The sequence below is a fragment of the Poecilia formosa genome, unplaced genomic scaffold (assembly GCF_000485575.1).
Source record: "Poecilia formosa unplaced genomic scaffold, Poecilia_formosa-5.1.2 Scaffold148, whole genome shotgun sequence".
In the NCBI taxonomy this organism is placed as follows: domain Eukaryota; kingdom Metazoa; phylum Chordata; class Actinopteri; order Cyprinodontiformes; family Poeciliidae; genus Poecilia; species Poecilia formosa.
The window spans coordinates 164,764-190,421 of NW_006800087.1; the positions used below are offsets into that span (position 1 = coordinate 164,764).

Genomic DNA, 25,658 nt, shown 5'->3' on the forward strand with positions numbered 1-25,658 from the left:
TCCTGAATTGTTGTGAAATCTTGCTGGCTGTTCTTAAATCTGACCTCTGCTTGTTAGAATGATTTCCCTTTGAGAGCCCCCGTCATCACCACTAAGTTTGTGTGTTTTTAGTCCTGATTTAAGTGACATATTTGCATATTCCTACCTTGCAGTTGTCATGGGAACTGAAGATCAAGAAACGCGTGACCGTCCCCTCCTGTCTGGGCATATTCCGACCCGTTATGGGCCAGTGTTGCCACCAGTGCACCCCGAACAGTCTGGTGAGTCCATCGTCCACAAGTGGAACAAAGTTAGACACAGAAAACAGGAAGATGGAAAACTAAAGTGATGACATAGAAATTGCTGAATTTAGTTTTTATTAAGGGAACGATGTATGGTTATCATTTTTACTATGATGTTTTAACCTTTGCCATATCTGAAAAATACTGACTAAGCATTAACATCCCAATATACTTAATAGATTAATGTTTCCACTTTCAAACAATCTGAATTTAATTAAATCAAGATGGATTTTCCTTACAGATGTGGCACAATTTAGTTTTATACTGTACAAAACTAGAACTCAAACCAGAACAACTGACACCAACATTTAGTTTTCTACTTACTTATAGAATCAAACAAGGAGAACTAATATTCATAGAGAACCAATATTAAGTTTTATTCCTCACTAATCTTACAAAAAATACAGAACCAACATCTAGTTTTGAGAATAAGAATCCAAACAAACCCCTAATAGTTTATAGTAGTACTACTAATTCTTATTAAACGTGAGAAGCCAATATGTAGCTTTATACTTTACTTTCTTTTGGTTTGGTTGTTTATTTGTATTTCCTTCTAATTCATGTGCAGCACTTTGAACTGCTGTGTTGCTGAAAATGTGCCATATAAATGAAATTACCTTAAATGGAAATAAACAGGCTTTACAATTATGTTAGATTTATTGAAAAGATGCATTTTCTAAACAAATAATTGACCAAATACATACTGTCCTACTTTCTGTGCTCTGTAGATAAGTCATAAAAACAACTGTATTAATTATTTGCCTGTACTTATCGTGAAAATAAGCACATTTAGGTAAATGGATGTGGTTACGACTTGGATATAAACTCTCTGACTCTAGATTTGTCTATTCAGGAGTCCTTTTTTTCCCCTCTCTCACTCTTTGTGTTAAGATTTTTCTCAACATTAATCTGTTTTGGCCAATATTTTTTAAACTTATCTTGGAAAGCCCAGTTTAAATAAAATGTAAAACTTGTTTTGTTGCCTGTGTGGCTTGAAGCTTCTATTCTTCTTTTGATTTCCATGTCTCCAGTGGTCATTTAAACATTAATTAGCTTTATTTATTTACAAATGTGTGATTACTACTTTGATTTATTTAAATTAAAATATCCAAATCCTTTTTATGTTTGTTGTTCAGAGCAAAAAGCTTGGCCAAAACTCTTTCCTTGGCTTCCGCAACCTGCTGAGCATCAACGAGACACAAACCAGGTACTGATGTTATCTGCAGTATTCAGGCTCTTCCTTTTGAAGCTTTTTTTTTTGTTTTTTTTTTTTTTTTTTGTTTCCAGCGCCTTCACTGATGCCTGCTACTTTGAGTTTTTCTTTTTTTTTTCCTGTTTCAGATATCGAGGCTGGCTGGTGCGCAGGGTATGCTGCGTTTTGTATGTGAGTGGGTGCAAGGTTTACGGGAGTCCCGTTAGCGACAGGCTGGAGAGAGTCTGTCAGAGCAACAGGTACATGAAGAGAAAAACAGTGGGAGGGAGAGGCAGGTGCAAAGATGCCAGAGGAGTGTAAATAAATGATAGGCTAAGATCCAGAAAATGAAACGGCTGCAAGAGCTCTGGAAAAGAAAAAGGGACTAGGAAGATAACAGACTTGAACCAAGATACAGAAAATGGAGCCCATCATCCATTTCTGTACAGACTGAATGAAAAGAAGTGGGAACTTTGGACCTTCCCTATCTCTGTCACAGTCCCCAGTATCTGTTGTTTTCCCTCCTCCTGTGTAATTGAGTTTAAGCTTTATGTAATCATGTCACTAAGGGCTGCTACTCTTGCTGTTGTCGTGTTTCTGGAAGGCGGATGTTTGTGTAAAAGCAGCACAAATGCAGCTTTGTGCCGTTTCACCCCTGCTGTCCTGTGACTGTGTGTTTCAGGGTGAAGGAGGCGCTCGCAGCGGCTCATAAAGCACCCGAGGGGGAAGACAGCCAAGGGCAGCACAGTCTTCTCTCACCGCTCCTGTCCCTCATTAACACCTGCATTTCCCCAGGCCTCATCAGGTGCGTGTGTGTGTGTGTGTGTGTGTGCGTGCGCGCGTGCGTGTGTGCAAAAAGTGTTGAGAAAAAGGCTTCAAGCCGTAGCACTTCATATTTTATGTCTGAAGAAGCGCTAACTTTACATTCAGTAGGTTTAAGATGGGAAAAGATAAGATAATCCTTTATTAGTTCCACAAATGAGAAATTTAAGCTGTGAAGGCAGAAGTGGACAGAACAAAAGAAGACAGAAATGAAAAACAGAATAAAAAACAGCATAGTGCAGAAAGAAGGCATCAAAATGAGGTTTTCAATGGGGCTCTGAAAACCTCCTGGTTATTCCACCATATACTGATTTATGAACTCTTCCTGAGTTAAAACATTAATATTGTTGTTCCTACATGAATATTAACTTGTTTTCTTAGCATTATTTGAGGTCAGTGCATCTTTTCATTAATTTGACCATTTCTCATTTCATGCAAATAAAGTTTTTTTGCTTGAAATTTCAGAGACATGTTGTCAGCAGTTCATAGAATAAAAGAACAGTGTTCATTTTTCTCAAATATATACCTGTAAAGAGTAAAATCAGAGAAACTGATCATTTTAAGTGGTCTCTTAATTTTTTTCAGAGCTGAATATAAAATATTGATGGGTATATATATATATATATATATATATATATATATACACACACACACAGATGCACACATTCACTCATAGACACACCTACATGCATTTATGAATATAGCTCAATTATTATAACTCGTAAGCTGCTTATTTTGCTTGTGATATTTTACTTTTTTGATTGCCAGCATTAAACCCCATAAAAATGATCAAAACTAGCAATAAGCTGATCCTTTAGCAACACTGACTGTGTTGCTTAAGTCTTACATAACTTATTTTCTTCCAACAACTTCTATTGCTGTCCGGTTAATGAGCCAGTGGAAGATGTGTTTTTCATTATAACAAACAAGGACTCCATTGAACAGAACTGAAGGCCCTTGAGCCTTAAATGCATAACAAAGCCCTGGATCTGAGTTGGAGATGTTCTCCGGCGAAATGTTGAGCCTTTGATGTAGACAGAAAAGGTGTGGACAACAAAAGAAAGATATGTTGTTGCCTCATGTATTTTTGTAGCTTTAATTGATAATGGCCATAAGCTGCATCTGTAGTTGCTATGGTGAAGTTTGGTTAAAAATAGGATCAAAGTACTGCATGTTTAAAATGCATAGAAAATAAGTCAAGGCAACTTACAGATTTAGGACAAGAAAAGTTTTCTTCTGCATCTGTTTATCAAAAACAGAAATCTAAAACAGAAATCTAGCATGCTTTTCTTAATTATTATCATGAAACCACCACTTTCTTACTTTTAATAAATTTTGGGTTTTTTACTCTTTACATCTTCTCTAATTTCAAGTGATCAAAGTTGCCATATTGGTCACTTTTCAGGTTTTTCTCTTACTGTCACATTTTAGACTTAATTGTGTAATTATAATCTTTTCAAAGTGTTTCAATCATGCATGTGTAATCATCGTAATTGTCTCTATTCCCAGCCAGAAAACGACTGCGGGGAAAAAAGTGTCACATAGCACACAAATAATAGCCATTTTTTATGGTTATATTATAATTTGTATTCTGTTGATTCCTCATTTAGAGTAATATAGTTGAAAACTAGTTTAGAGACGAACACAGATTCAAAGAATCCTCACATGTTGTAATGAAGTTCAACTAATAATGTTTGTCAAAGTCAACTTGAGGAGTAAATACTTTTTCTGGGAAAAAGATTTCTGTGCATTTTCTTGGGAAAAATAATTTTCAGGAAACGTAACAATTGAAGAGAATAGGTAATAAAGTCGAGAGTCACATCTGTTTATAATTTGGTATTATCTACTTATTATTGATAAACTAACTCAAAGAAAATATATGAAACGAGTAAACGCAAGCAGTATTTCTAAGCTTCACCCTCCTGATTTAAAACGAAACGTAACACAGAAACAAACACTCGACATAATGCAATTCAATTCTGTTTTTTTAAATATATATTGCCAATTTACAACAAATGTCGTCTGAGGACACTTAATAAAAAAAGCTGGTATAAAAACCTGAAAATTGCAAGGAAATCTCTGGCTTTTCAGAAGATTAAAGTAAAATACATTTTATTGCGTGGTTATTTATGTTAATGTCTAATTTTCCATAAAACAACCCCTTTGTAAGCCGTCATCACCAGAATACAAAGCCTTACTTGACATTCACACCAACTCTGTTTAGTCCACTTTAATCAAACTCCAGTTCTTTTGCCTGGAAAGTTGGATTCTTTTCGGGAGGTGTGAACATGCAATCAAACTCTGATGCAGATCAAAACGGCAGATCTGGTCCGGCTGTAAACTTTGGCCTCGGTTTGGTTGAAGTGAACTCTGGAGAAATGGCTCCTGGTATTTTACCAAAGACAAGAGAAATCCTACAACTGCTAGAATCTGATGCCACTCCATGTCGTTTACATTTACAGAGAGACTCTTGTGATTGCCACACATAGAACGAATGATAAAATGTGAACAAAGCAAAGGAACGACCTGCTGAGGTCAGCCTGGGTGGCCCTCAGAGAGGATCAGACCACCTGAAGTGGCCAGCAAAGACAATTCTTACCCATTACATTTGGATCCTTTTCTTCACCTTATTATAGCATTGACAAGACCTAAAATTAGGTTTTCCTGATAAAAATAAACTCAGATTTGCCACTCTGGAGGCTTTTATGTACTTCCCCCTTTGGTTACTGAATGGTAAAACAGAAAACCCGTTTTGATGTTGTCATCTTCTGACTGACTCACACAGCCATGCCTCAAACACTGAAAGGCTCCTCTGATGTTGAGATTGAGACATTTCAAAATGTGGCTACCTACGATCATCTATCAATCATTTATCACGCTTCTCAAGATGACACTCCTCCAGGCACAAACTTGTCTTAGGGAGACTTTTTGAGCCATGAGCATTTCAGGTTCTCAAATCCTTTTTTGTGCTTTTAGTCACAGATGATGTCAAAAATTGAGTTAATGTCTGATGAAATACATCTAAACTTGTCCCTTTCTTCCTCTCTATGAAACTTTTCAGGCTTTTCTTGGGGCTTAACAAATCTCTTTTCAAGATCTCTTTTCCCCATTTCTGCTCTCCTCTTTTCTTCCTCATTTACAGCGACGACCTTTGTCTCCATCTGCAGCTGTCACCCTCACAACCCTTCCTCTTTATCGCTTTCCGCTTCGCCTCCTCCCCATGTCATCACTCATCCCTATTCTCCCTACTTTGTCTCACTCCCATCGATCTCATTTACATGTTGTTCAGCCGGTCTACATCCTCCTTTTTTTAAGTTACTTTCTGCTACTCATTGTTAGCAGCTATATGTCTTAAGTTTTACCACATTCATTTTTTTCTCTTCTTTCCGTTTAAATGTCTCTACACATTATCATCTCCTGAGTAGATTCATGTCCTGGATGATGCTGAAGATGTTTGCCTCCGTGTTTGGAAGTATTCAAGTCAACAGAAATCATCTTCCAGCTTTACACAAAGCAACACAAGAGGTATGAATATTTAATATTAAAAAAAAAAAAGTCTTTCCATCCAGTGTTACAACTCCTGCTCACACATGATAGTGTCACAAGGTTTCCGTCCAGCTGGTGAAACGAGGAAAATATACTTAGTATTTCTACACATAGAAACTGTAATGTTTTACCTTCATGCTCGTCCATGCATGGTGTGTGAAATTAAACCGTACCGCATTGTATAATTAGATGGTAAACAGCTACAGCGGTGTTTGTCTTCAAGATAAATAAAATGTCTGTTTTCAGCAACTCTGTGCAAAAACAGCTGAAGATCTTTAAAAGTTTTTCTCGTCTTTTTAAACTTCTTTTGCTAAAAAAACAAACGTTATTCTAATTACACGGTTGACTAAACAGAAGTTAATGAGTCACGCTGCTGATGCAGAGTCAAAGTAGGCATGAATTAATTTCTTAGAGCTATGTCTTTTGCATTGATCTTACTGGGTTTTATACATAAACAGGAAAGGGTGGATCTTAACTTTTAGTGATTATGATTGGTTTTGCATTTTTAGACAAATTTAAGTTTTTCCTGTCACAATCAAGATATAATAAGCAGATAACTGTATATAAAGTAGGATTAGGTCTTATCCATGTTTTAATTGGGTTAAGCCTTCCCAAAAACTACTGAGCATATTGTCCTTGTCTTATGATGCTCATAATTACCACATATTATTTAGTGCATTTTGGGAATTTTGAATTGATTTTTCACTTTGCTTTCTTAGACTAAAGGACAAACACACACATCTGTTTGTGGGTTTGTTCACTGAACTCATATCATAGAACAAAATGTCCTTAAAGTTGCAGAGTCAAAATATCCAGATTTTGCTAGAAATCCAGAGACCAGCATATCTGCCTCTTCTGAATCCGTGTATGGTTCGTTCTTTGGTTTTTTCGTTTCAAAATAAAGAGAAAAGAACATTGTATAAACTCTGAAGCAACATCTGGAAACATCTTCCAGGAAGTCAAAGCTTCGGTGCAAAAGAATCTTCCAAGCACAAAATGACTCCAGTCATGGCACCAAATTAATTACCAAGTGGCTTAAGGACATCAATGTCAATGTTTTGGAAAGGCCACCAGAGAAAGCCTTCAGCTCAGCAGAATTTTTAACAAATAAAGTAAACTTATTTTGTGAAAAGTACTAAAACGTCTCTCATAATTGTGGTGTTTAGCAAATAGAAATCATTCTAGATATGTAAATATTGGGCTTAAACTGTAAATGTATTTTCTTGATGCTTGATTTTGCTGATATGTTCTGTAGTGTTTGATTTCAGGACTGATTAAACATGAATGGTCACACACCTCTGCAGAGTCCGTCTCTGTTTGGAATAATAAATGGCAACGTGAGGAGTTTGTTTTATCTGAAACTGCTTCTGTTGTTTAATTCAGGGCTCTCCCCTGGTATACGTGTATCTGCGTCAAAGCGCCGTGGACTGCGCTCTCATCCCTCTCGCGCTCCTCTGTCACAGCCTGAGAACGCCATACACCGTTTGTCCTCTCCACGTCAAAAGCTCCTTTCTAAGGTATAAAGACTCAAAACACACAAATGCACAAAGACGTGTGAAGTCAAGACGTGCTGCAAAAACGAGTAACCTGCAACATTTCATCAGGTTGCTTAATGCCGGTGTAGATTCTCAGTCAGCCATATTGTGATCGCTTTAGCTGGAGTTATTTTGTTTCGTCTCGGCTCCCATCAAAAAGACTTCTTCAGTTGTGAAAAGATGAAATATACGTCCATCTGCTCATTCGTTTAACATAGATGGCTTCCTTTACTTCTCTTTATTCACATGCCTTCCCTGTCCAGATTCTTCACTTTTCTGGACAGGGAAGACGAAGCCATTTAATTAAACATGAATAGTAAGAGATGGGCTCAGATTTAATCCTTTTAGAAGATGAAGAGCAGTTTTGGATGAGCTGTAAAACTAAGAGAAATCCAGTTGTTTTCTACTGAAGCACAGATGCCACTTTAGATGGTTTTAAAACAGAAACCAACATGTAATTTATCATTCTTTTATCCTATAGATCCGTCTTGGAGAAAGTAGGTGTCATCCTGCTGCCTCCTAATGCAGCGACCGAACTTGAAGCTGAAATGGATCCTCTCTACTCTGCTGTCATGACATCTGTAAGTCCAAACTTTCCACATTTTCTTTATGGTAAAGAATTTAAGGCAACAGAAGTTACTGATGATTTCCTCCATCCCAGTTGAATAATGATCTGTTGCTCAGGAAGTCCTCCTTATAGAGATATACTTTAAAGTTAAAATAAATGACAAATTACTCATATTTTAAATTTAAAGATGCGCTTGTTAACATAAAATGTAAAGAAAGTATATCTTTAGAAGAGTGGTGAAGTGATCTGAGTTAATTTTACAGGAATTCATTCAGCAGCTCTTTGATTCTTATGAAGTATGTTTGATTCTAATTTAATCAAATTGTTTTATTTAATCAGTTTAACAGGAAACATTAAGATTTGGAAAGAAGAAGCTAAAAAATAGTCTTAAAAATCTGTTGTTTTGGATTTGTTTTCCTTGTGGAAGCTCGGTTGTTTTGTCCTCATGATGGGTTGTCCGACCCACAATGCTCCTCATCTATTGACGGTCAATCTCTCAGCCGCAGCGTTGTACAAGACCGTGTTATTGTTGTAAAATGTTGGGAAGCTTTTAGCAATTTATACCAGCTGTTCTTTTGTTTGTGGTGGAATACAGCATACACTGAAACTCCACAAAACATTGAATCACAAATGTCAGTGCAAGACTTTTCAGGATCACAGAGCAAAGGATTACTTTGGTTCAATATTTGGTTACCTCTAAACTTTCAGGTTCTGTGTAGTTTTATTGTAGTTAGCCATTTGGATGAACTTTCACTGCTCTGTATGCTCACAAAGAAAGAGATTGGTGAGGAAAATGTGAGTCAATCATAATACATTTTGTCAATATTCAGCAGTTACCACACAGTTTCACGTGGCCCTAAGAAGCTCTGCTCTGTTTTGTCCACTTTCACCTGAAGGCCCCGTTTGATCAACATTTATGAATCTGATTGTTTTCCAGAAACAATTAAATTTTACCCATTTGCTCTCTTTTCAATTTAATCGTTGAACAGAGATGACCCACCAATATAACGCACTATCTGCTTGTTTTAAAGGAATAATGCTGTACTATAGATTATAGCAGGGGTGTCCAAAGTGTGGCCCGGGGGCCATTTGTGGCTCCTGACTTCAGTTCAAGAAAGATACAAATTTGGCCCCCAGTTAAGGTGTTTGATATTGATGAAGCTTTAATTTTCTATCTTTAATTTGGACAAAATTGTCACAAATAAATAAAATATTGCCTATAAAGGAATTGCTTTTTGCATTCTCTTCCAGAACCACTGACCTTTACTCAAAATTAAACTTCGCTTCACCCAAATCTGCTTTTAATTAATTTATGAACTTGGCTAAATCAAAGAAAACAATTATTAATCAGAATTGATTAAACTGTGTTCTTTTTTTCCCAATTGATACCTAGGAAATGAGCAACACCATTTTTTGATAAGGCAAATCTGCAGAACACTAAGTTTTGGAACTATAATAATTTATGCATCATTTTCCAGCAACAAATCTGACTGCTTTGTTTGTTTAATTTAAGTATTGCATGTTTAGTTATTGAGTTGGTAAAAATCTTTTTTTTTTTTGTCCTCGAGTCCTTTTATGTCTGATTTTGGCCCATTTGACAAAAAGTTTGGACACCGCTGGATTAAAGTGTTCAATAAAATGTGTACATGGTGAATTACAGTTTAATTTCCTACATTTTCAGGTAACTCTTGTCCATCATTATACAAATAGTTCTCCGTTTTACAAGCGACAGAAGTTTCGATTCAGTTGCTCCAAACTTTCATGCCTGGCTGTTTCCCAACATCTCCCAAATGTAAATATCATGCTGTGAAAATAACTACAGGCCTTCCACCTGCTTACTCTGAGAATAAAAGATTGTTTCTTTGCTATCCCTACAGCATGAATGAAAATCTGCAAATTAGTGATGTGCAGTGAGGCTCTTGGACTAATATGCAGCAAATGTGTTTAAAAAGCTGCAGACCTCAAGAACATAACTATTTTAAATGTGCTTTGGTTGTGCAAACCATTTTTAAGATGGAAAAAATTATCAGAAGAGTTTGATGGAATAGAATCAGCTAAAACAAGCAAAAATTGTTGCAGTGTGGCACTAAAACGCAGTAAAACATTCGCCGTCTGTAGAGCTACTGCACCCATGATTTCAGGCCATCAACATGAAATCATTTGTGGACATCCTCTGTTTACATGCAACCAACAACGAGGAGAAGCAACCCTGACAGAAATTAAATTGCTTATGAATTTAGCTTTTTTTTTTATTAACAACAAAAGAAAAAGAAATGTCAGGTAACTGTATAAAATTGCAGGGTATTCAATGTGCATCATTATAATTTTGGTTTCTGTGGTGGAGTGTTATCACAGCCAACTCCTCGATCGGAATACAACCTGTATTTTCCTGCTTTCCCTCGTTCCCCAGCTTCATCCCACTTCTTATTCATTCCTGAAATTACCTGGGGGGTTGCATTTTGCTACAGAGACCCCAGTTTTGGGTCTGGCTCCACAAAGCAATGAGAACAGGGTGGAGAAATGAGAAGAGCGCTGGTTACCTGATTGTGTTTACTTGGCAGGTCTGCCCTCATTGTTATTCCCTTATCAGAGGATGGTTTGTGCTTTTTTTCCTTTTCATTATGCAGCATCTACTATTCCCTCACATCTTTTCTAGATTTTCTGGTGCTGTTTATCTGTGTAGTACTGCAGCGATTAATAACTGTTTCTATTTAAAAATAAACTGTTGTTTTCTACAAATTCCTCTAAAGAGGTTTGTTCCCCTCTGTAAAGTTATTCATTTCAAAATAAACTCAAATCTTCATATACATTAGAGAAAAATTGATGCTTTTTAAGTATTTATTTATGTTTATCTATGTAAAGTAGATGCTGTGCATTCATAGAGCTTCACTTTTTCCACATTTTCTTTGTTTCAGCCTTAATCCAACTTTTATTAAATTAATATCTTACCTTAAAAAAGTACACACACTTGAATAAGTAAACATTTCAATAAAATGCTTACTTATTGATGAGCATCTGTATGTTTTATTCAGCGATCTGGGCCTCTTCCAGATCAATGCTGCGCTGTGAAGCTCAAACTGTTATACACAGTAGTACAACCCCAGTGGTATGTAAAGAGTTTTATTTATTTGTTTGTGCATTTATTCATTCTTCATTATTTCTTTCCTTCAATTACCATTTATGTGAGTAAGCATATTGGCCTTGTGTGAGAGAGCAGGCCTGTTTATCGGTTGTATTTCAATGTTAATAGACCTTTATTGTTTATTGAGTGTGGGCCTGCTTAGCTGCTGTTCAATAGTAATTGAATTTCTCCTGTTTGTAAGGGGAAAACGGTACTCGAGGCGAGGGAAGTGTCTCTGAATGTCATAAAGTGTCCTCCCCCCCCCCACACACATCGCTTCTTTTTCCTGCTTTTTACCCTGTCCCTTCTGTTTTGATTCGTCATCCTTCAGCTGCCTCCATCCTCTGGACCCCTTCCTCCAGCATCTTGTATAGATGTCTCATGGATGCAAACAATGAATCGACTTAAAGTGTCGATTCATGGTTTATTGGATTAAAATTAGTTCTAATTGATTAACTAATAATGTCCGCTTAGACCTTCTTTCAGTGTTGTAGTTCTGCCGCCATCCACAAGAGGGCACAACTGGTTATCCTCAAGCTAGCTGGTTGTAAGAGAAACAAATATGGCAGAGGGCGCAAACAGTCCGGTGTGGGATACAAAATGAACTTTATGTGGTTCTGCTTAGAAATATAAACTCTCAACAAGCTCCTTAAATTTCACCTTGAAAGCGCAAGTGCAGCTGCACAACGGAGCAATGTCAACTTCTCATTCCTTCAAGAGCAACCAGGCCTTCTTTCTGAACGTATTCTTTATTTACTCTTTTCAACTTTTATTTTTTTATTCAGCAAAAGGTTCCAGTTTTATGTTTTGTAAATATGTCCAACTTTAATAATGAACAGGGTCTCCCACAAAAAAACCCTGTAAATTCTAGACTCTTAACAGGTAAAAATAGTGCACAAAAATCCGTGTAGGACGGCGAAGTCCTAGCGCAAAAATTCGTGTGATAGGTGGACGGAGCTTGGTGCTGCAGGGTTTGGAGACCTTGTCCTGTCAGGCGACGGGGCCTGGATAATACCCGTGTTAAACGGACGACGGAGTCCGGCGACGACAGGCGCTCAAATTCCGTAACAAAAGTATGTTTTTATCTTTTTTTTTCTTTTTCCAAAATCTATGTCTCTCTCTTACTGTTTATTCAATGTCACATGCTGTTTTTATTTTGTTTTTTAATTATGTAAAGCACCTTGAAATGCCTTGCTGCTGAAATGTGCTATACAAATAAAATTTGATTGATTGATAATACACTGGGGGAAACCTCAATGTGAGAAAACCACAATTTTCTTTATATATATATATATATATATATATATATATATATATATATATATATATATGTATGTTCTCTTTTTTACATATCTATTTGATTCATTCATGAATCAATAATTTGCATGGTGTGCAACTGATGCCAGGATTTACAGACCTTTTTTCTGTCATTTTTTTCTCTCTTCCTCAGCTGGTACGTGAGCTGCTTCATGAGGGTCAGGCGTTAAGCGTCGGCGTGTCAGCGACGTCTGGCCACGGCGGCCAGTGGCTGGCTCGCATCAGGCAGCTCATCAAAGAGGGATCTGTCCCTGATGTCAGCCTGGTCCCTGTGGGCATCTCATACGACTGTGCGGCCGACACCAACGTTAAGGTGCACGCGAGTAAACACACACTAGCAGGCACACGGTTAATGGCAGCCATCTGTAACTGTTGTGCCCTTGAGAGCAACACAGCAGATTTGGTTTCTCAAGCTGTGAGAGGAAGAAATGCGAAGCCGCGATGCTGCAGGAGGCGGAGGGAAAAAGTGCAGATGTAGGTGTTCAGCTACCAACAGGAAGCAAGTTACAGTTTGCTTTGCTTGTTATCAAACTGATTTGGTGTGACATGAGGTGCATGCAGTCACTGGTAATTATTGAATCACTCAATATGGCAATTTGCGTCAAAAAATAACATAGCAATAGCCGACTGACTCATATCTGAAAACAAAGACATTGTTAGGTATTTTTGAACCTACATAAAAGAACCACAGACAACGTATATGAGTTTTCTGACCAAGCTTTTGCAACAGGAGAAGACTCAGGAAACTGCTCCTCCGAGCCGTTCACTGAGCGTCCTAAAGACCTTTGGTTACAGTTTTGTCTTTTATTATCAAGCAAAAAAGAGGGAGGATAGGTAAGGAAAACCGCAGAGACAAAATACTTCTGCACACAGGCAGTTTCTAAGGTCGGGAGTATTCCGGTTGTTAAGAAGGCACCTGTGGAAACATAATTCAAGGTCTGGGAAACACACAGTTAACTGTTTCACATGAAGACGATCAGGCAGATGGGGCCTCCAGGTCAGTTTATACACACAGAAGGAAGAGAATACTTTAAATTGAAAATCACAATAATCTATAACAATATAATGTTGGGTTAATGATCTAAAGTAATAATAAATGTTGAATGTTATAAATGTAAGAACGATAACACAGAAAAATCCCAACATTCTCCCTCCTCTTTATCATTTTTACATGTCACACAAAAAGAAAGAAGGAAGAAAGAAAGGAAAAAGAAAATAGTAGGAAACCAATAAATGGAAGGTTTTTTTTTTCTAGTCTAAACATGCACAATAAAAGAAGTATAAGAAAACTATAATGTAAAAAAGAAGAAAAAACAGCAGAAAATCAAATGCAGTTATCACTATCACCACTTGTTTTCACATTCTCAGTGTAGGAATCATTCAGCAGATAATTTAATCTTTTTACTGATTACAGAACATCGTCATGTAATCCACTATTCAGCATCTTTATCCATATGAAACAAGTCGTCCTCATCGGTGTTAGAAGTTGGTCTGACCAGCTGATAGCTGACCACAGCAGTGTTAATTGTCTTTAACATCATGCTTCGAAGGCATGGAATAATGCAACTTGTGAACAGGCAAAAAATAATCAAAACACCCAGAATAGGTTTTCCAAGCTTCAACAGTAAATTCCACCATGGTCCCGAAGTGAGCCAAGAAAGAAAGTCAAAAGGATGTGATCCATGCATTCCACTTTCCACATAATGTTTAAGTTCCTCCAGTTCATGTAGAGCGTCAGAAATAGTTCCACCAGTTCCTGTTTCATCAGGGATGAACGTGCAGCATGATGGGCCAATCATTTTGCAAACACCACCCTGAGAGGCTGTGAGTTGGTCCAGTACAACACGATTTTGCAAAACCATGTTTCTCAGTTCAGTCAGCTCTCTCACGGTGCGATTGGCCAGCTGGTGTGTGCTGTTGATGAGTCGCAGTAATCCATACCTGTTGATTTCAACGTGGTCCCGAATCTCACCTACTCCAACCCATGGAAACAGGCCTTGCATAAACTTTTCACAGCGCAGTAGGGGCTCCACCTGACATATGGATGCCCCATTGCTGCACAGCATACAAAGATGTCAGAGCCCCCAAACTAAGGAGTGAGGATCTGTCGAGTTTCTTCACTGGGGTTGAGACGAACCACCCTATGGTTTGGAAACCCTGTGAAGCCAGCCTTCCCCGCTACCCTGAATTAGTGCTCCAACACTCTCTGTAGCTTGTAGTGACTGAGATGTATCCAGCTGGGTTTTTCAGCAATCTTTACAGCTGTTGGTGTGGTCATCAGCACCTGGAACGGTCCTTCCCACCGTGGACTGGCCCAGTTCTTTCGTTTGATGACTTTAATGTAGACCCAGTCAGCTGGCTCGATGGGAGTGGTCTCCTGCGAAGGAAGAGAATCAGAAGGTAGTAAATTTGCACTGGACACTTCCTTCAGTTTAAGAGTTCTGATCATATAATCTGCTGTTTGTTCTACGTCTGCTTTCTGTAAATCTGGAGAGAACTGAGGTAATCTGTAAGCTCTCCCATGAATTATTTCAAAACCATCTGCTGTGGGGGTGATTCTCATCTGCTGTGGGGGTGATTCTCTGCTGTGGGGGTGATTCTCATATAGAGCTTCACCAAGTCCACACAATCTGGCCAGGGCCGGCCAGTGTCTTCCATGCATTTTCTTAATATGCTTTTCACAGTACCATTTGTTCTTTCTACCAGCCCTGCACTCTGAAGGTGATAGGCACAGTGGTTTTTCAATGTCATTCCCAAGTGAGTAGCCATGTTTTGTATCACTTGGTTTACAAAATGTGGCCCATTGTCCCTATAAATAGTTTGTTGGATGCTGTGTGTTGGAATAATAGTTTTAGATATAGCTTTAGTTACTCTCAGAGCTTCTGCATGCTTTGCTGGAACTATTTCAACCCATTTAGAAAAAGCATCAATCATTCTCAAACAGTATTCATATGGTCCACTTTGTGTGAGTTCAATAAAATCCATATGCGTTGTTTGAAATGGATAAGAGGGTTTTGGGAAACTTCGTCTTTTTGGCCTTATGTTCCCTTGAGGATTGTGTCTAACACAGACTGGACATGCAGAACAAAAATTCTTTAGGTAAGAATTTAATCCATATGCTGTGAAATGTTGTTGTATCATCCTCATCAGACATGGTTTACAGATAATTTTTGATTTAGCGTGACTTGTCTTTCCTTAGGATCTCTCATGTTTGTTGGGATCTCACATGCATAAAAAATCTGCTCAGAAATCTGAGCAAAACATGCAGCCTACGACTCCTACAGCTGCAGGAGAAATCAAGAAACTGAGGAAGATTATCACATCACCCATTTGGAGTATAAACAAAAAATAAAGTACACCCCCTTTAAATTCTTGGGTTTTACATATTTTGTGTTTTAGTGCCTTAGGGGTGTTCTTGGCTTCTGTCAATCATTTCCTTTTTGGTTTTTAGTGGTTTATGTTCACTTAAGATTAGATTTCAATAACTGAAGACTATTTATACATTAAACCTTTGGAATGACGAGGTGTACTTATTTATATGTATTTATTTAACATTACTGCATCAGGGTTTTTCCATCAAAACAGTTGCAGGACTCAAACCAAGGTGAATGTAAGAGCCTCTTAGTGGCAGGTTTTCCTCTGTCATTTCATCAGGGTTTCTACAGTCTTGAAAAAGTGGAAATGTCCCTTTTATTGTTCAGGTTTTGATAATTTTCAGTGATATTTGAATTGCATTTATCTTTGGTTTGTCAAATCACAATTTGAGCTCGACTTGTTGGCCACCAGTATTTTCTGTTTGAGCTTAAACTATGGTAACGGTGGGCATTTCTCTGCTTTCTGCCTTTAATGGTGCCAAGCCGTCATCATCAAGGTACACAAGATGTTTTTCTTGCACTGCAAAAACACAAAATCTTACAAATCTTTTCACTAATGTCTAGTGCCGTTATCTTAAACTTGAAATAACACAAAACTAACTTACAAGTAAAATTTTAGCGAGATATAGGAGATTGTTTTGAGTCAATCTCGAGTGGCACATCCTAACTGGTTCTTTTTTATAACGATTTTAAACTGGCGCCAGCCTTCAGAACCTCTTTGGTGGAAAAGTATCCTAAAATAAATAAAACAGGGATTTCTGTCCAGGTTTGCAGGACACTCCCAGGTTTTAGATGATACTACAAGTAAAGGAAGCACTGAAACAGGAAGAGCCTCTACCGCTCTGCCAGAGTGATCAGCTAAAAGCTCAGCATCAGCACCGCCTTAAATCTGCACCAGCCATATGGCTGATGTAGGCGTAGGCACCACTCGGGTATATTTTCCCTGTTTTAAGAGAGCTTTTTCTTTACTACGTGCATAGCTTGTTCAAAACAGGTTCACAAAGGGGCAGGATCCTCTAAATCCATAACACCATATGCTTTCTACCTACACCCCCCTGAAAAGGTTTGTTGAAAGCATAATGGTTCTCCAAAAAGTATTAAGCCAGACTGTTGAGTCTATGAGTGCCTGTTTCAGTGCAGACGATGAATATTTCTCACTTAACCAAGGCTCAGGATGTCATTGTTGCTGACACAGTTTTCTCAGGCTTGTCCTGGGAGAGGGCTCGTTGTTACACATTTAGGGTCAAGAGGAAAAACATTTTCAGTGACATAACAGCTGCTAGACTCTCTCAGGGTTTTTCTCTCTCACCGGCCTGCAGAGCTTGATTAGTTAAGGGTTTGCTGATAATTTGTCCAAGGCATCATTGATTGCTGTTGGTCTCCATAAAAGCTGCCCTCTGTTATCTACACTTCGAAGCTCTGCTTTAGGGAGTGGGTGTTGCTCTCTGTTAATTGCAATAATGGGGTTTTCACTCGAGCATGTTGTTCTTTCATTCAGACGCATAAAGTACAGAACGCACCGTTCATGCATCTAGGAGCTGGATGTTTTCTCTTACTGCTTGTACTTTATGGCCATCAGTGATGATGGAGTTGGAATTTTCCTCCTAATGTATTTATTTCTGGGCTATAAAGAGTGAATTTCTGTTTGCTGACGTATATTCTCCATGTCCACACAGGAAGCTGGCTCACAGCCTGTGTTGCAGTGGCTGTCGTTGCTTCTCTGGAAGAAACCAGCAGGAAGTGTGATGATCCACCTTTCCCAGCCATTTTCTCTCAAGGTGAAAGATATGGGTTCATTTAGGTTAAGAAATGATCAAAGGATAATTTGCATTTGCATACATGGGTTATAAAATGTAACCTGGAAAATCCCAGCATACCATCTATCCAGATATCTGTCAACTGGAAACATCGATTATCCACTGCATCTATATTTATCCATGGTTTGGAAAAAGTATGGAATCTGATTTGTTCTAGTGCAGTTGATCTGAGTTTGCATAAGGTGAGGAAAATGTTGGTCATCGCCGTTTTTTACTATTATCACAATTTGTGTTCTTAGTATCATGCAGCCTTACTTTAGACTCCTATCAGTTAATCACGCAGCAGCAACACATTTTATGGTAAATCCATAAATTGACTAAAATATCCGATTCTCTTTTCAAGTTTGTACAGAACAGTTCCTCCAGTTGTCCTTCAGCACACCTCAGTTTGTTTTTTAAATGCATTAATGTCTGTTGTGCCTGTCCCACAATGTTGTAACAATCAGTAGTTTTAATGGTTTGGAAACATCAGTTTTTCTACGTACTCCCCGTTTTAAAACAGATTCAACAAAATAATTTCTTTACTGCTATTTATAACAGAATTTTTACTATTATTCAAAGTGCTACTAAATTACTATTACCTATAGTTTAAATAGGTAATAATTGCAACATATATTGCAACATAACATTTTATAACTCAATGTTATGTTTTTCATTACATTTAATTTGCACATTCAGTTTCCAAACCATTACAGTTTTTCAGGATAGTATTTCCAAACACCAAAATGTGCAGCTCTGTAAAAAAAAAAAAGAAAGAAAAAAAGATACCAGTGCACTGAACCCCATTGAAAACCTCCTGGTTATTCCACCAAATATTGATTTCTGAACTCTTCCTGAGTTAAAACATTAGTATTATTGTTTCTAAATGAATATGAACTGTATTGAAGCTTTATTCTGGTAATGAAATGCTCTTTTGACCCATAACATATACACTTTGATTCACTTGGATGGAGCCATGTTAAATTGAACAGATTAGTATAATTTGTGCAGTAGAAATCACCACAAATATTTGGTAACACTTTATTTGAAGGGGGGTGAATAAGACTGACATGACACTGTCATTAACATGACATAACACCTGTCATGAACATGAATAAGTCTTTATGAATATTTATGACTGTTGTCATAAAGCGTCATTCGGTAAATTATGACACTTTTAATACAAAGTTGACATTATTCAAAATGTCTTTGTCATGACAACTTGACATTAACCAAGAAATCATTACTGTTTAAACTTTACCTTTAATAACATAAAGTTACCTAATTTTTAAAGTGCAATCAGTAATACTTTTATAACAAATTTATATCAGTAATGATTTCTTGGTTAATGTCAAGTTGTCATAACAAAGACATTTTGAACAATGTCAACTTTGTATTAAAAGTGTCATAATTTACCGAATGACGTTTTATGACAACAGTCATAAATATTCATGAAGGCTTAGTCATGGTTATGACAGTGTCATGTCAGTCTTATTCACCCCCTTCAAATAAAGTGTTACCAAATATTTTTTCTTCCCCAAAACGATTAAAATGTTATGAATTTCTTGTTAATAACTTGGCAAATATAGCCAAGTTATTAACAGGTTGATACCATTTTGAGACGAAGCTTCTGCCAAAAATTGTACCAACTGTCTGCGCTTCTCTTGGCTCTGCTGACTAAAACTGTGTTAAATGGTGTAGGACATCTGCTTTCCTGTGCGTTAATCATGAGTTTTTCCATGTGTAGGAGATGTGTGAGTCAGGGCGGTGCAGAGTAGATGAATGGCTCCCTCTACAGGACCTGTTGCTGCCTGTTATCATCAACAACAGGTAATCAAGCCGCCTGCGCTCCTTCCTCTGTGCGCGAGTGAGTGTGAAAACTGTAAAGTAACAACACCCCCAATAGGATTCCCGTTTGGTTTTTGTTTTTTTTGTCATTTTTATCCAACATCTGTGAAATTAGAAAAGTTCCTTTCTGTTAAACTTTGAACAACTTCCCCTCTAAACCTTAAATCTGGCACAGGCATGATGCAAGCCCTGATGAGAGCTTCATCCTCTTAGACTCGCTCCAATTACCATCAACATTACAGTCTGCCAGTGAAAAAGATAACGGAAAGAAAATAACATCCCCGCTCAATCTCTGCTTGGCGCCTAACGAGCAAAGCAGCTTCTCCCCTCGTGTGTTTACTCTGCTCGGAGAGGGGCTCTCCACTACATGTTTTCAGTAGGAATATCAAAATTGATTCCTAAAAGTCCCAAAGAACAGTGAAGATATTGAATTGCTACCAGCATGAGAGTACTTCCAGCTCCCAGTCCAGGTCTGCACCAAAAACGATGCTGCGGCACGATTTCGTGGTTACTTAGGTTTCATCTCTCCAAGCGTCTCTCTGCCCCTGCATGTTAATGCTGCACAGGAAGCAGATGGATGAGTGGGTTGTTAAAAATTAAAAGTCCTCACGTGTGAAATATTTATTTACAAAGGTGCAATAACTCTGGGCGGTTTGTTTATTCTCAGTTGAGATCAAGAGCTTTTACAGTCGGTGGGTCCAGATTTGATACATACACACACACACACACACACACGGTGATGCTCTTGTGCGTATCTCTCTCACACATGTGCAGAGCTAAGATGCATAAATAACACTCATGCTGCGCCCACACTTCTCCAGGTAAGAGGCCGGAAGTTTTTATCAAACACGCCTCAGTGTTTGAGTGATGCACCTGCAGTTACTTTTCCGAGTTGACCTTACATTTCTGAAGGACTCGCATTCACTAAACCGTTTGTCGGTGTTTACACTGCTGTGTTTGATTGCAATTCACAGCTACATGCCCAAACAACAAAAGCACTACTGTGGAGATTTTGTGTTAATTTGTGCAGTGTTTGAAGCCTGCAGCTGTACCTCGGTAACAGCAAGTGTAGTTGTCCAAACTTGTTCAAAAGATGCTTATTGGGAAGAATAGCCTCACAGCTACACTTGTAACAACAGTAAAGGTGCTTGTTCTGAGGCAAAAATCCCTTCTTGGCTTGAAAGCACACATTTTTATATCTAAATTAGGGTTGAAATGATTCATTGAATGCCTCAAATACCACGTTTCATCAAGACAATTACTGTCGAACAGTGAGCTTTAGATAGAAAATCAAACAGACTTTCATCCTCCTTCGTTCAGCTAGATTACTCAGAACTTGACTGGGCTGTGGAAAATTTGGAAAGTCTTTTGCAGTGAGAGCAGTCATGATGCGTCAAGCTCTTGGTTCTCTTAAAAGGTTTTTCCATTTTGTTTTCTGCATCTACAAGACTTTACACCACAATCGCATCGCAGCATGTCTGTCTCAGGCTGCAGCAAGCTGCATACCTGATGCTATTTTAATAAGAACACTAGACCAGCATCTGGCCGGCAAACCAAAGCGCCGCCTCAGGTTGTCCTTTTAACACCTGCTCTGTTCTGAACCGTTGATACTTTAATAAAACTCTCCACATCTGAAAACCAGATGGAAGTTCTGCCTCATTGTGTTTCAATACGAGTCCAAAGTGTGTTAAAGGAGATGAATGACAGTGAATGAGAATTCACATTCAAATTCAGAAATACTTTATTAATCCCAAAAGGAAGTTAAAGGCTGTTGTAGCTCATTAATTTAGATTCCTCAGAGTTATTGAAGGTGGTGATGGCTATTAGTAGGAAACGTCTCTTGTAGCAGTCTGTGTTACAGCGAATCCGAAAAAGCCTCTGACTGAAGAGTTTTCTCAAGATAATCAAGACACAATGGGCTGAAATGATTCATGCTATAGTTATTAACTTTTGATTTATTGAAATTCTGAAGAACATTTATTGATTTGTGACTTCAAGTACCGTCTCTGCTGGGTTAGTAGATCTCACATCTCTAGCATGATACTGCCACCACTCGAATGCACTAGAGGTGAACTGATCACGGTTTTCTGGCCAATCGGTGATTACCAACATTTAAAAACCTGACCTGCCAGCTCAGATTTTGGACTTGTGCTCATTTTTTTGTCTGTTGCTAAATATTGCAGGAAACACTCTGGGAACTCTCACACTCCCTTCCCACTGCATTCTTAATGCATAACACCTTCATCTGAATGAGCCCTAAAAAGATGTCAAAAACATTTTCACATCTCCTCCCTGGTTGGAGTTAAAGATCAAGCTTTTTGTAATAAATAAATTAATGAATGCTTCTTTCTTTGTGCTCTAAACTCAGGTGGGTTTGAGCAAAGAAAGGCTTGGGAACCATCGGCGTATTACATCTGTGTCTGATTGCTCCACAGAATACTCCGACTACTGAAATATTTAAAAGCTGCACCTCCAAACTGAGTTTATTACCAGCTAAAATAAAAAAGTGCAACCCTGTCACTTTGTTTTGAGACCACTTTTTTGAATAACCCAGCTGAATTTTACTCAACTCTGAGTAAAATTACCCAAACTTAACATCCTTAACTCCATCTAACTTCTAATAATGCTGCCATGACTTTTTTTTCTAAATGGAAACTCAAACCTTTGTCTGCAGTTTAGTATTCACATATTTCACTTCAGTTAATGATGCTGCATCAGCTTTGTTTATTTTTATTGTTGCTGCTCGTATTAATTTTTCCATCTATCAGCTGATCGACTGCGTCATTTGTTGATGGGGATCTGCAGCCAATAATATAAGAAGTTAAATTTAGTTTTCTATGTAAGAAGCTGCTATTGATGCACGTTTCTCTGAAATGTAACACAGACAAATGGATCAAGCCCGAGGTTTGTGGAGGTGAAATGATTCAGAGGAATTAAATTTGGTTGTATCAAAACAAACTTATGAGAAAAAAAACTAAAATAAAGTACGAGTTTGGGAATAAAATCACTTTTAATTTAAAGTTTACCAGTGTCCGAATGAGCCAAATTTGTTCATATTTAGATTCTCAAGATTTCTTGTAGATTTTTGTGGGCAATTTTTTTGTTGTTGCTGTTCTGCAATAGTTTCCCCGTCATAGGAGAGTTTTAGCATGTCTAAAATTATCTAAAACCATCTGCCAATTGTGAAATAATAATAAAAAGCTATGAATAGCAAAGTAGCTTAAAGATGTATAGAATATCTTTTTATGGTATTTTATGACTTTAGATTGATATGAAAACTTGTCCTAAAAGGTCAAATTCACAAAGTGTAAAAATAAAGCAGATTGGCTCTGTTGTGTATTAAAACTACACACAAATTGTCATAGTTTTTAGTTCAGCTTAAAAATTTATTTAAAAAAATATTCATGCACCTGACAGATTAAAAGCAATGCTTTAGTTGAGCCACATGTTTCTTCTGACCCACTGTAATAATATTTTGGAGCAGATCAGCAGGAGGTAGATAAAGATTAGGGTGATGGCAAAGAGGCCTTCCAACCTGAAAAGGTTGGAGCTCATAACTAAAGACAGATGATAAAATAAACAATTAAAATGCATAAAAACATTACCTTTAGTAAAGCTTTCATTGCTGTAAATAAAATAGAGATACTTCCATTACTTGTTGAAAATAAGACAAATCTCCAATTTAAATGTTTTTATTAAATGTAAATAAAATCAGATAAATATTTTTCCCCAAAATCGATACTCCGTTTTTTCTGTTCCATTTGTTATATGAAAGATGTTAATCAATTAAAAAAGTATATATATATCTTTATTGAATTCAAATAATTTTATACGTAATCCTTTGGGTCTTATTCCAAAAATGTTACCACCTTTTAGTATGACATAAATATGACAAATAAAAAAACAACCCTAATCCAAAATAGTTTTATTAACTTTCAAGATGGAGTGAACCATCAAGATGACCAAAGATGGCAAAGCAAGTTTATTTCACCTTTCATATACAAGACATATATACAAGCTGAATTTAAAAGTATTTAATATAAAATAGAAATTAAAGGCAAAATTTAAATTAAACTTCACCATAAACATTTCTCTCCAGTTCAAATCTAGTCTTCAGTTTCAAGCTTCAACCAGGAAAAGTGATTGTAAACAAAAATGTTTTCAGTCTTGATCTAATGTTAAATATATTATTCCTATTATATGCTTTAAGTCGTCAAACTGGCTTTGTCTTTATTTAGTCAGGAAACTCATTTTGTTTGAAGACACCATGCAACTTTAAACCCAATCGGTGCCCATTGTTGTATGTTGCAGATAAATCAGTCGTTTACTTCTGAGTGCAGGGACAAACAACATTTCCAGAGGCTAACTTGTTTAAAAGCTGCCCTTCTGCATTTTTACAATTAGAGTGAGTTCAAAGAGAAACGAGCTTTGATCGGATTCGTGTGATTAATGATAATGGGATAAAATTGCAGCGGCTTGCATTGTTGCTACCTTGATTCCTATCATACAGAGTGGAGCTGAATTTACCCTGAATAAACCCCGGAGCTGTCTGAGTGTGCAACAAATAATCAAGCTATCTAAAAGCACTTGATTGTTGTAATTGACTATCAGGAGAGAAGAAGTGTAATTTAAAGTTTAGGAGGGAAGAATTGAGTTAACGTTCAGTTAAATGCCTCTTACTTTTTCATTTTAGATCTGACAGTGTGTTTGGGAAGAGACGGATGTCGTGGCTTCTGCCGACGTTGCATTCTGCTCCTGAACTCGAAGAGAAGAGTCATTCAGATCGAGACCTCAGCGTCGCCATCGTCCTCCACCTCATCTTCTGTAAATCCAGGATTATTTAACATCCCACTGAGCCTTAATTCAATCTTTATCTCAGGACGGTGTATGTGTGTTTATGTAGCGGCCGCTTCCTGCACGGCTGTGATGTCCACCAGTCTCGTGTCCAGTCTGCTACTCTACAAACACAGCAAGGTACACACATCCTTCCTGTGTTGCTATGTTCGCTGCTCCCTGCATTAAAATCTGCCTCTGCTACTCAATATCCATCAATACTCCGGGAGACTCATAAACAAAATTGGTTTTCAGTGTAGTAGAGTGTGACGGTGATTTTTCTGAGTCATACCCAGACTCACATCTCCAGATGGTTAATGCTCACGTCTGATTCTGAAATTAAACATCTCCTTCTTCCGCTGCTCCGCAGGGCGTGAGTACATCTGTCCTGTGCCGTGACGTCGCCTGGCTCCTCGAGGAGCTCTTGTTCAGGAACAGAGACGTCGGCTTTGGGGGAACTCTTCCAGAAATTATCCACTACTCGCTCGCCCTGCTCGCACCTCACCTCGTCATTGCTGCGTTGCCGTCAAGGTAGTTCTGTTGTGTTTCTGCTGCACAATTGGAACAAGCACTAAAGTACAGACAGTCACCCTCTCGGGCACATGTGTCAAACTCAAGGACTGGGGGTCAAATCAGGCCCACCGGAGCTTTTTAAGTGGCCCACTAGATTGCAGATTATATCAGGAAGGTCCTCAAGTTTTTCACAAATCCGTAAAATTCACAAACAAATCTCCACATTTTCCCAAAATAGACCAAAGACATTCGGTTTAAGTGACATAAAGCAAATATTTTTCTTCACCCTAACCCTCTTCACCACTATCTGAATACATTTATAATTTAACCCTCAAATAGCCAAATTGACACTGGTCACCGATTTTGATGGCCATAATAATCCGTGACCTTACTTTACAGAACTGCAAATTATGTCCGTTTAAAACAACTATTTTAAATTGTTCTGCCACCCCTTCACCTCTGAAGTGGTGAAGAGGTGGCTCTATGAATAGAGTAGTCATCTTGCAATCAGAAGGTTGTAGGTTTGATTCCAGCTTCCTCCTGTCGCATGTCGATGTGCCCCTGGGCAAGGCACTTAACCCCAAATTGCCTACCGAGCTGCGCATCAGTGTATAAATGTGTGAACAGGTGAAAGTGACAATAGGACAAAACGCTAAAACGCGTCAAAAAGGAAAAAATAAAGCGATAAAGAACTACAGAACATCAGAACAATTAACCGAAGGCAACCAATAAAAAAATTAAACCCCAAAAAACCAATAAGGCAAAAAACAAAAAAAATTCCTCACAAATATTTTGAATTTAGCACCACAAATCTGTGATTTTGATTGCAAAAAACTTCCCACAAAAACAATCACGAAATCCTAGGAGGGACAGAGCAGTGTGAAAAGATGTTCCACAATATATTCTGGCATA

At 37.8% G+C, this 25,658-nt stretch overlaps 2 protein-coding genes across 3 annotated transcripts in view; both read left to right on the top strand.

Moving 5' to 3' along the window:
• LOC103145867 (lymphocyte antigen 6 family member D) overlaps nucleotides 1-25,658 on the top strand; it is a 670,619-nt gene that overhangs the window by 156,847 nt on the left and 488,114 nt on the right. The gene's annotated exons all lie outside the window — the stretch shown is intronic.
• The window catches only part of gpat2 (glycerol-3-phosphate acyltransferase 2, mitochondrial), a 135,308-nt gene that overhangs the window by 89,607 nt on the left and 20,043 nt on the right, over nucleotides 1-25,658 (top strand). Inside the window, exons 4-16 of one of the 2 annotated variants that reach the window (XM_016677111.1) lie at nucleotides 153-311; nucleotides 1,418-1,488; nucleotides 1,623-1,733; nucleotides 2,156-2,278; nucleotides 5,721-5,820; nucleotides 7,225-7,358; nucleotides 7,858-7,957; nucleotides 12,516-12,695; nucleotides 17,433-17,534; nucleotides 19,300-19,382; nucleotides 24,094-24,224; nucleotides 24,304-24,374; nucleotides 24,604-24,764. In XM_016677111.1, coding sequence (XP_016532597.1) covers nucleotides 153-311; nucleotides 1,418-1,488; nucleotides 1,623-1,733; nucleotides 2,156-2,278; nucleotides 5,721-5,820; nucleotides 7,225-7,358; nucleotides 7,858-7,957; nucleotides 12,516-12,695; nucleotides 17,433-17,534; nucleotides 19,300-19,382; nucleotides 24,094-24,224; nucleotides 24,304-24,374; nucleotides 24,604-24,764 — 1,526 coding nt within the window. The remainder of the gene's footprint in view (nucleotides 1-152; nucleotides 312-1,417; nucleotides 1,489-1,622; nucleotides 1,734-2,155; nucleotides 2,279-5,720; nucleotides 5,821-7,224; nucleotides 7,359-7,857; nucleotides 7,958-12,515; nucleotides 12,696-17,432; nucleotides 17,535-19,299; nucleotides 19,383-24,093; nucleotides 24,225-24,303; nucleotides 24,375-24,603; nucleotides 24,765-25,658) is intronic. The other variant, XM_007563495.2, reaches the window with a different exon arrangement.